At 32.2% G+C, this 12209-nt stretch overlaps 1 protein-coding gene across 5 annotated transcripts in view; it reads left to right on the plus strand.

The window, feature by feature from the left end:
- Nucleotides 1-12209, plus strand: part of CCDC102B (coiled-coil domain containing 102B) — a 388839-nt gene that overhangs the window by 348156 nt on the left and 28474 nt on the right. For 4 of the 5 annotated variants that reach the window (XM_037738121.1, XM_037738122.1, XM_037738123.1 and 1 more), the window contains exon 9: nt 5538-5645. In XM_037738121.1, coding sequence (XP_037594049.1) covers nt 5538-5645 — 108 coding nt within the window. Of the gene's footprint in view, nt 1-5537; nt 5646-12209 lie in introns of those variants that run through there. The other variant, XM_037738124.1, reaches the window with a different exon arrangement.

A 12209-nucleotide genomic window follows, 5' to 3' on the forward strand; every position in this document is an offset into this window, starting at 1 on the left:
TTACATTATTATATTTTTAATCTTGAACCTATATAGCAGAATGAAAATCTAAAAATAAATTTTTAATGAGGCATGAATGTTGAACATTCTGTTTTCTCCGCGAATATTGGAAATATGCAAGACAATTTCCAAAGAGACCAAAATTAGTTTTTATACCTAGGTTAATGAAATTTTATAAGAACTTTTAAGTAATCATTGGATATAATTGTACTCTAGTAAACACTATTGTAAAATTAATAAAATAAAATGTACAACATTACTTGTCAACTGATTTGAATAACTAACTTCAGGTAAAATATAAAGATTAAAATGTACTAGGAACATAATACATTAACGAATACATGTTATATTAACAAAGGCAGAAAAAAACTAGAACTGGAGGAATGTAAAATATCTGTAAACATTTCTAATTGGAAGTTTATGTATAGAAAATGGAAACTCAGAAAAGTGAAATCAACAAAGATATGGGAGTTTGATAAGGGAAAAATTAGTAAGAAAGTAAACTTGTGCTATCTCTACGAATTGGGTATTGTAGATCTCAACAAAATGTAGGTATGACTGAAAATGTCTAAATGTTTGAAATTCAGAAATAAGACTAAGTACTATTTGGGAGTTCATTATGATATACATTAACAAAATGTTCATTCTGTTAGCATAAATAATTGATAAGAAGAGTTTACAGAATAACATTTCTCCATGAGGGTACTAAAAAAAAATCTTCCCTCCCCCGCATCCCTTGGAAAGAGTAACCACTTAAAGCTTTCTAACATTTAAATTGATTTCATTTTAATAATGCTAGTACAGAGATCAGTCAGTTGGGATCTGGTTCATCTTTAGCAGTGCTTTGGCTTCATATATAGAGGATTGATTTTTCTTGCAATTTGAATACATACTAAAATTATTCTATAGTGCTGAGGGTCAGCAATCTACTTCAAGGGAAAAGCAAGATATTTTGTCTTGAAGCTGCACACGTGTAGAAGTTTCCTTAAAATTGTAAAATATTCAGTTGGAACAATAAAGTTGAAGAAAATTACTGTGAGAAAGGGAAGAGATTAAAACCACACAAACCTACCCCATGGAAACCCCAGTAAGGCTAAGAAGAAAACAACTTGGCCACTCAGCAACTAAAACACTTCTTAACATATTTGAAAAAACACAATCAATAGTACTTGAGGAAGATACTTTTTGTTGTTGATTTTTTTTCCTAAAAAGAGCAGTTCAAAGCCAGGAACTCTCAGCATTTTCAGAGCATGTCAGGGTCCATTGCTTAAATTTGCACTGCATTGCATTTCTTTCTTTTCTGTTTTCTTTTTTTTTTTTTTTTTTCTTAGAGAGTCTCACTCTGTCGCCCAGGCTGGAGTGTAGTGGCTCAATCTCTGCTCACTGCAACCTCCACCTCCCGGGTTCAGGTGATTCTCCTGCCTCAGCTTCAAGAGTAGCTGGGATTAAGGTGCCTGCCACCATGCCCGGCTAATTTTTGTATTTTTAGTAGAGATGGGGTTTCACTATGTTGGCTAGGCTGGTCTCAAACTCCTGACCTTAAGTGACCTGCCAACCTTGGCCTCCCAAAATGTTGAGATTATAAGTGTGAGCCACTTCGCCTGGCCTTAAATTTGCATCTCTAAAACCTTGATATTGTCTATGAGCCAAGAGATGAAGGAGCAAATTACAGACAGATTCATGCTAATTCAACTCACAATGTTTGCAGATAATTTCATTTTGTTACTATATAGGACAAAATAGCACTTCAATAAGATGAGATACTCCTGCTTATCACCCTTGTTGAAAAGTTCTGAAACCTTCTGAATCTATCATTTCAGCTTCATTTTAGTCATCACCTTAGATTAAGTGTTGCTCTATTTTTGCCTTGTGAGATATTCTGCTTCTAAGATGACTTCTACACTTTAGATATTAAGTGCTCATAGTGTTAACTTTCCTAGTCATGATAGTGCCTTCACTGTATAGGCAAGAATTACTTATAATAGCAGTACCCGTGATTACATTTCACATTAATTTTCACTGTCCTTCTAATAAAACAAGTTTAGGTTAGGTAACATATGCTAAATACTTCACATCTAGTACCACATAATGCAATCTGTAAGTATTATCTATTTTCATCTTCATAACAAGTCTATAAGTACAACCATTTTAAAGATCAAGAATATTAGACTGTCTGTGGATATGAAACTTGCTGTAAGACACACGTGGGAAAACTGTAGTATGAACTCTAATTGATTTCAAAGCTTAAAGATATATTTCAAAATAAAATTGAGCTTATTTTAAAGTAATTACCTTATTTCAATCAGGAAAAGAAAGACTAATTTTTAGAAAACCAAGGAATGTTTGGCTGGATGTTATGTTTTAGTAAAATAAATGTTCAGATAATGAGACTATTTATTTACTTATTTTAGAGACAGGGTCTTGCTCTGCAAGGCTGGTATACAGTGCTACAATCATAGCTCACCATAATGCTGAACTGCTGGGTCCAAGCCATTTTCATGCCTCAGCCTACCCAGTAGCTGAGACTACAGGCAAGTGCCACCAGGCCTGGCTATTTTTAATTTTTCTTTTAAAAAATGGGGTCTCACTACATTGTCTAGGCTGGTCTTGAAATTCTGGCCTCAAGTCATCCTTCTGCCTCAGCTTCTCAAAGTGGTGAGACTACAGATGTGAGCCCATTTTCCTGGCCTAATAAGACAATTTACTTACTATACACATACAACAAAACTTATAAAATATTTTATTTCATTTTTTGGAAAAATAATTTTAAAATGTTACTTTTAATACCATAAGATATAAAACTCATAAAACTAAATTTAATAAAATTTAAACTCCTAAGAAGACACTTTCCAAAGCTTCTGAGAAAATTATAATGTTGAGTTGAGAAACTTTAAGGATGACCTAAGTAAAATTTAAAATACTCTGGATATTGGGCAAAAACATTAAATATTGAAATAATGTCAAATATACTTAAATTATCCCATAGAATTGATGAATGTCCAGGTTAAATATAAATATAGTTCTTCATGAGATTTGCTATGCTGTTTTTGAAATTTATAAAGGATATAAATTTCAAGGATAGTCAAGGTATTTCTGATGAAAAATGACTGGGAAAAGGGGGCTTATACTATTGTATGTCAAAAAACTACAGTAATTCAGACAATGTGCAGGACCAAATAAATTATCCAAAAAAGGGCCTGCTATCAGACTTTATGAAAGAAACTTTGTACATCAAATATACGGAATTTTGACATATGACAGATTTGATATATCAGATCAATTGAGAAAAGTCTATTCAATATTTGTACTTACGTACCTTTCAAAATGTGTTTGTATATGAAAAAAAATAAAATTGAATTTCTACCTCATGTCATGTGTAAAATTAACTCCAACTTGATCAAAAATATAAATAAATGTAAAACATGAACAAATAGTGAAAATACAGAATAACATTTTTCTAAAGTTGGAGTACAAGTCCCAACTGTAAGAGAAAGTATCGATAGATTTCATAATTTAATAAAAATAACTGTGATTAAACCAAAGATCTCTTAAATTAAAAAAAAATGTAAACCTGGCAAAAATACTTGGGACACTTATCACTGACAAAGGAATAGTATTAACATTATAACATTAATATATGTAGAAAAAAAGAAATGGACAAATGTCAAAATAGAATAATGAGCAAGAGGCCTGAATAAACACACAAAATAAAATATTAATCTAATAAAAATATAAATAGATGTTATACATAATTGTTGATCAGGGATTTCAAATGTCACATCAAGTGTTAATGAAAATGTGATTAAACTAGATCCTTTCTAACTGTTTTATTGAATTAAATTAGTAAACAATTTTGGGAGGTATTTTGGTATTATCTTGTGAAATTTAGTATTACAAAAAGTGTTATCTGGTGATTCTACTCCTAGGCATGTCTCTAGAGAAAATTTTTCACAGATGAATCACATCTACATCTATCTATCATCTGTTATTTATATGTGTGTGCATGCATGTGTGTGTGTGTGGGTCAACAACAGGAATATAATCTGAAAAATGAATCATTAGGTAATTTTGTCTTTGTGTGAATGTCATAGAGTTATATGGTATAGATGGTATAGCCTACTCCATTATATAGCTCCATTACAATCTTATGGGACCACTACCTTATATGCATCCATTATTAACCAGAAAGTCATTATGTGGTGCATTACTATGTATCTATACAGTTGGCCCTCCATATCCATTGTGGAATCAACCAACTAACCACAAATCAAAAATATTTTTAAAAATTGCATCTGTATTGAACATATACAGATTTCTGTCATTATTCCCTAAACAATACAATGTAACAACTAGTTATATAGTATTTATATATATTATATGTTGTATTAAATATTATAAGTAATCTAGAGATAATTTAAAATATAGAGGAAGATGAGCGTAGGTTATCAGCAAATACTATCCCATTTTATATTAGGGACTTGAGCATATGTGGATTTTGAAATCTGCAGAAGGTCTTCGAACAAATCTCATGAATACTAAGAGACCCCAGTATACATGAATGCTCAGAGCATCACCAGGCTGGAGACAATGTAAATACTCATGGAAAGGAGGGTAGATGTATATGTTATGGCATATTAATGCAGTCCTATAATACAAAACAGAGAGAATAAATAGAGCACAGATGAGATATCACTACTGCAGATGAGTCTTAGCAATTGGATTTAAAAAGGAAGAGTATTACATACAGCATGATATACATTTTAATTAAAGCAATTAAAAGAAAATAATGTATTTTCAATAATAAAATGTATTTCACATATATATGTGTACTTAGCATATATATATGTTTGTGTGTGTGTGTGTGTGTGTGTGTGTGTGACTGTATACACACATGTGTATGTTTTTCAAAGCCATGGGAACAAAAAACAAATTATACTTCGTGACTTACAGCTAGAGGAGGCAAGGGTGGAAATAGGGAAGAGTGGCTACATAGAAAAGATGTTGTCAAATATTTCAGAGCTCATTTTGAGGTTTGTTTTATCAGATATGTACATTGACTCTATTATTAAATAAATGGATATTTTTATTTATTCATGCACATATATGAAAGAAACTCACACATACACTACTGATAAGTTACTGTCACACAAAAATATACCTTGTTTTTAAAGGGTTATTTTATTTCAACTTTTTTTTTCATTAAGGGCATTTCTTATTAAAATGGAGATAGAAAACTATGTCCCGTATATAATGAGTCATTATGTTTTTTTAATTTAAATTTTATTTTAAACTGACAAGTAAAAGTTGTACATATTTATGATATATAACATGATGTTTTGCTATGTGTGTATATTGTAGAATAGCTAATCAAGCTACTTAATATATGCACTATCTCACTTATAGTTTTGTGGTGAGAATACTTACAATCTATTCTCTTAGCAAGTTTTAAGTATATGATAAGATGTTGTTTACTGTAGCCACCATGATAGACTATAGAAATATGAGCCTAACTAAAGCATTTTCCACTTTGCTTTCAGCTTGATGATTCCCTGAATCAGATTCGTAAGCTCCAGAGGTCTCTGGATGAACAGAAAGAAAGAAATGAAAATTTAGAGACTGAACTCAGGCACTTACAAAACTGGTAATTATTTCACAAAATATGCTTAATTAAAGATTAGGGCCTTAAATAAGGACATTTATATATCCTTTTCTTCTTTTATATTTTCCTAAATGTCAGTCAAATTATTTTAATTAACTGGAAATATTAATGAGAAAATTACAGACCACTAATACACAAATTAATGGGCTTCTTCACTTCTACTAATTTTTGTCTAACAGATACTGCATATTCTGGCAAAGGATTTAAATGATATTTAGATATCATTTAAAATCAACTCTGATTCTAAAACGTGTAAATATTTTGAAAGTCAAAAGGAGCTTTTAGAATGCTCTTTACATAAAATCTTAAAGAGTTATAATTCTGCAAGAAAACGTAAGTTGAAAACCATACAAGTTGCTGGGTCATTAATAAGAGAACCATTGCCTTTAAGTAAAAGCACTGGTTTGTTTAAGTAATTGGTAAACTTTTATGTATGTGTTTTTTGTCTATGTGCTGGGGATGGCAGACTGTATTAACAAAAATAAATCATTCTACATCATTCTAGAGATGTGACAATACATTTCTTATATAATTTTTTATAAATGATTTCTAATTCCTTGTATAAAACAGAAGTGAGCAGATGAGTCAGTGTTTTGTATTCTAAAGAGACTGAAAGATCAAACTAAGAATTGCACTCCACATAATGCAAATATTTATTTTAAAGTAACAGATAACCTGCTATTGAAGCTAAGACAATGCTGTAAGCATCGCTGAGAAACTGAAAGGTCTTTTGTCTTTTGTCTGGATAGACATTTCTACAGTAAAATCATGGAAGGGCATCAGCATCGCAAAGTAGTATCTAGGTAGAAATCAGGCCAAAACAAAGCTGTGGTTTCCCTTTGAGTGGTAGGAATAAAGAAATTAGAAAATTGTGGTTATATGAATATTTCTTTAAAACTTTTACATACATTATAGTTTATTGCTACATATTTAAGTTTAGTTTTTAAGGTAAAACGTTATTTTGAACAAAAAGACACTTATAATTTGTCATAGCTATTTTCAACTGAAGGCAACTTGTAAATCTTAGCTCAGTCAATAACACACTGGTTTTATTCATCCCTCCCCCACCGGCCTTTGATTAGTTAAAAAAAAAATGAAATCTTACTAACTGATTACTGAATAAAGATCACTTTTATCCGATAAATTAATCTCTCATTGTAAAAGGCTTTGTCATTCACTGAGCCTTCACTTTTTCCCTGTTTCTCCCCCTAATGTGGGGAATTGTATGACTAATAGGAACTCAGCACTGGGGAACAAAGAGGGCGGACCTTCAAGTGCGCACTGCTGAGTGTTTGCTAGGCTGTGTAGTAGTGAAGTCCATTTTGTCACTGGGTACAGCTGGGTTTTGATGCTGAAATGTGAACTTTCTTCTCTTTGCTTAGCACTTCTCCTGTTGAACTGGCTCCATCTCAGCCCTCTCTGGTATGGCTTCCCTCCTCTATCCCTATCATGTCCTCAGTCAACCAACTGACTGAGGAATTCACCCAGGTGGAGCCTTCAGGATGGCCCCCAGGTCAAGCTCTCTTCTCAGTCACAATTCTGTATGAGAACCAAATAGAGTCTGGAGAAGCTAAATATTAGGGTTCCTCTTGCCTGACCATGTCTCTCTGCTTTTCTGTGGCTGTTCCCCAGGTGGGTATGGGGCAAGTGGCGAGGCATATTCCTCTCAAGATCCCAAATGCAAGTGAAAAACAAATCTCCCCACAGCCATCCCTCAACATTAGACTTCTGTGGTTTCTGGCATGCAACCAATCTCTAGATAAAAGCACATAAAAAGGAAATTGGGGTGCTTTTCTGAAAGGTTTGCTTTTCTGACAATCTCAGAACCCAAGAGGAATGGGTTTTTATACTCTCACATTATATCATGTTCTCTTTTCTATTCTAGAGTTCAACTATTATGGTAGGCAAATGAGGCATCTCCTCAATGATCTCGGTATAGACTCATATTGATTTAAATCAAAACACTGAAAATAGTTTCTCCATATCCAAGAGAAACAGGTACACATTCTTTAAAGATTAGTGTAGAATTAACACACACACACACACACACACACACACACACACACACACACACACACACATATATATATATATACANCAAGAGAAACAGGTACACATTCTTTAAAGATTAGTGTAGAATTAACACACACACACACACACACACACACACACACACACACACACACACACACACATATATATATATATACAGCACATTATCCTCCAAAATGCAAAGGCCTTCAGTGCCTTGGCCTTGCCTCACCCGTGCCATGTTGTTAGTGATAAAAAGATCACCTGTTATTGGTGTGGGAAATGAAATAATCTCCACATAATTCTTGTCTTGGTAATTGTGCAACTTTCCTTACTATGACTCAACTTTGGGTACATCACACCATTGGAGTAGAGTGCATGAGAATCATTATTTCTATTTTTAATACATGTTTATCTTGCTAACATGATTTATTTTTAAATAACACATATGATTTTTCTTTTACTTTGGATTCAGGGGTCCTTGTACGGGGTTGTTATATGGGCATATTGTGTGATGCTGAAGTTTGTGGTATGGATATCACATTACCTAGATAATGAGTATAGTACCCAGTAGGGAATTTTTCAGCACACCCCCCATGACTAGTACACAGTGTCTATTGTTTCCATCTTTGTGTCCATGCATACTCAATGTTTAGCTATCACCTATAAGTGATAGCATGCAGTATTTGGTTTTCTATTCCTGCATTAATTCACTAAAGAGAATGGCCTCCAGTTCTATCCATATTTCTGCAAGGAACGTGATTTTGTTCTTTTATATGGCTGAGTAGTATTCCTTGGCATATATGTGCCACCTTTTCTTTATCCAACCCACTGCTGATGGGCATCTAGGTTTGTTACATGTCTTTGTTATTGGAAATGGTGCTTTGATGAACATACAGGTGCATGTGTCTTTTTGGTAGAATGAATTCTTAACAAAGTACTAGAAAACTGAATCTAGCAGCACATTAAAAAGTTAATTTACCACAATAAAGTAGACCTTATTCCTGGGATACGGGGTTGGTTCAACAAATGCAAATCAATAAATGTGATTCACCACATAAACAGAATCAAAACAAAAAGTCATATGATCACCTCAACAGAAGCAGAAAAAGAAGCATCAAAGTAATATACCTCAAAATAATAAGAGCCACCTATGACAAACCCACAGCCAACATAATACGGACTGGGCCAAAGCCGGGCCATTCTCCTTGAGAACTGGAAAAAAACAAGGATACCTACTGTCACCACCTTTATTCAGCATTGTGCTGGAAGTCCTACTCAGAGGAATCAGGCAAAAGAAAGAAAGAAAAGACATTCATATAGGGAAAGATGAAGTCAAGTTATCTCTCTTTGCCGATGATATAATTCTGTACCTAGAAAACCCTAAAGACTTCAGCGAAAGAATTCTAGAACTAATAAATGACTTCAGTGAAGTTTTAGGATACAAAATCAATGTACAAAGTTCAGTAGCATTTCTATCCACCAATAGTTTTCTAGCCAAGAATCAGATCAACACCGCAATCCCATTTAAAGCAGCAACACAGAAAAAAGGAACTACCTAGAAATCCATCTAACTAAGGAGGTAAAAGACCTCCACGAGGAGAACGACAAAACACCAAAAAAAAAAAAAAAAAAAAAAAAACAGAGATGACACAAATAAATGGAAAAATACTCCATTTTTCCCCCATTATATGTTTTTGCAAAGCTAGTACTATTTTCTGAAATCACCTCTAAATATATGGTCTCTATTAAGTGAAGGCAAAATTTTATGTTTTTTATAGACATAACTAATGCAGAAGCATATGAAAATTTCTACTTTCAATGAATACAGTTCTGTTAAAAAGTAATTTTCTGTGATGTGCTTAATACTTTTGTTCACTATATTTATCAAAGAAATTAATAAACAATAAAGAGACTTTTTTTCAAAAGAAAACTCTACCAGACCCATATAATTACTTTTGACAATCATGGCTTGGAAAGGTTAAATAGGAAAACAATTTCTATATTGAATATAATAATGTTCTTATTCAGACCTTATAAAAGTCTATTTAAGAGAGGAGCATAGCTCATAGTGAATGTACTCTATTAGAAAACAATAATGCTTAGTCCAGTTTGAACTATAATTATCACAGTGAGGCGCCAGTCCATGGAAACAAGTAATGCTGGAAAGAGATTTGTCCTACATAAGCTATTCAGTAGCCCCATTGACAACCTGGAGAAAGAAACAGAGAAATAGAAAATCTGTCACTCTAAGTTATTTTGTGTCAGACCGTAAAGAGAAATTAAAAATGGTCCTAAAGGAAGAGAATGTAATTTATTTTTAAAAAATGAAGAATAACTCATATAATAAAATCTAACGGTTAAGAAAAGACTGTTGAAGCTCAAGTATATTACCAGTGTCATAAACTAGGAGAGTATTATAATAAAATGAGATTATTTTTATAATATTTTCAGAAAAGCCCTTTTTAAGCAAACACAAATCTCAGAAACTATAAACTATGTGATATTTGAACTCATAGAATTTTATAATATATTTTATTTTATTCAGAGTCTCATTTCCCAAGGACAGTACTCTTGTATACATTAAATCCTTCTCCTGCTGCTACTTATCCTCAAGTTCTATATAGGCTTTCCCTACTATCCTTGTTCTATTATCTCTTGAGAACTCATTGCATCTGACGAACTCTTACACCAACACAACTTTCACCATTCTTCTATCTCATCATGCCAATATAGTTTATACTAAATTTTTAGATAAATAGTTACATTTCTTTGAGAATGTTAACGTTGTTTACTGCAGAGCCTTATAGTGTACTATAATTAAATGTTCTGTCATTTACCTTTTTAATTATTTTTTTCTGTTTGAACTTAATCATTGCCTATATCTAGTTGCATGCTTTTCTATGTATATGAATTTTTTTCCTGCAGAATAGTTTTGTTACTAAAGAAATTAATTCTAAATGAACAGATTTTTTCTAAAAATCTATTATAATCAGGAGTAATTTCTGTTTGGACAGCTCTATTATCTCGGGATCTCAACTTACCAATATTTCTAAACTCCTATCCTTATATTTTGTACTTAATGACCTCTTTGTTACAGTATATCATCAACAATTTCAACAAAATGATGTCATGTCAGGTAAATCTTTTAAGTTTTTAAATTATTATTTCAATTTGAGCTCTCTCTAGTTCTCTCTTTATAATAGCATATTCTTGTTTTATGACTCCAGTGTCCTTTTTAGCCTCTTTGAAGATAACTAAATATTACTTTTATGTTATTCTCTGTGTTTTCTTTTTCCTCCCAATCATAATTTTCTTGTTTCTTGGTTTTAACCTTTACCATTCTGAAGCTTTTGATTTACACTTGGATGAATCTCAACGTTCTCTATTGCTCTCATCTCTTGCTTGCTTTATTTCTAGGCATTTTTAGTCAGCCTTTTTTTCTTAAATACTTTAGGATTATTGGATACTTCTTTATTTCTTTGCAGAAGTTTTTAGCTAAACTCTTTATCCTCTCAAACAACCTCAGAATTCAGCAAGTAACTCATGAGGAAAGCTGGCCCTCAAGTCTCAAGGTATCATTCCAGCTCACCATGACCTCTTTTCTACAGATTATAAATGGGTTTAGTGTTAAGTTAATCTGACCATTTATCTTTTATAAAAAGAATTCAGAATATTAATAATAATGTCATACATATAAAAGAAATATATGCTTTATCTTATGGCTTTAACTTTCTTGATGTTTTCCTTGCATTCTGTGTTTTCTGTAAGGATTGTGCTAGGCATTACTGCTTTTATATATTACCCTCTGCTCTTGGCTTGGAATTTGTACATTTTGATTTATAAATCTTGATTATTTCTACTAAAAGTTATTTAATGTATTTATAAAATCTTGAATCTCTTAGAGATTTGTAATTAAGGTCAAGAATTAAATTACATTTTAAATATTTTCCTCTATGAAGAAGTATTTATCTTACCATTTGCCTTTGTTCTTACCCTTCAAATTTGCATGGATTAAAGTATATGAACTGGAGATAAAAGTTTATGTTGTTATTAAATATATTTTATTAGTTTACCTTGATTTTCACTTTGTAACTATTATGCTTTACTTTTAAATTAATAAATATTTTTGACATTCATGAATAGTCAATCTATATCATGATTTCCAGATTTTTAAATCCTCAAATTACATCATTTCTAAGATTACTGAAGCCTATTTGTGTGCATATATGTTTAACCTTTTTGTAAAAATCATATTCCCAATTCATGTTTATTCATTTATTTACTGGGGATTAGACCAAGATTACCATCTTTCCTTTTTTACCATATATATATATTTTTTCCCCATTTATTTATTTTATTGCATTTTAGGTTTTGGGGTATATGTGAAGAACATGCAAAATTGTTGCATAGGTACACACGTGGCAGTGTGATTTGCTGCCTTCCTCCCCATCACCTACATCTGGCATTTCTCCCCTTGCTATCTCTCCCCAGCTCCCCACCTCCCACTGTCCCTCCC

Source organism: Cebus imitator, unplaced genomic scaffold, assembly GCF_001604975.1.
Source record: "Cebus imitator isolate Cc_AM_T3 unplaced genomic scaffold, Cebus_imitator-1.0 Scaffold49, whole genome shotgun sequence".
Taxonomy (NCBI): Eukaryota; Metazoa; Chordata; class Mammalia; order Primates; family Cebidae; genus Cebus; species Cebus imitator.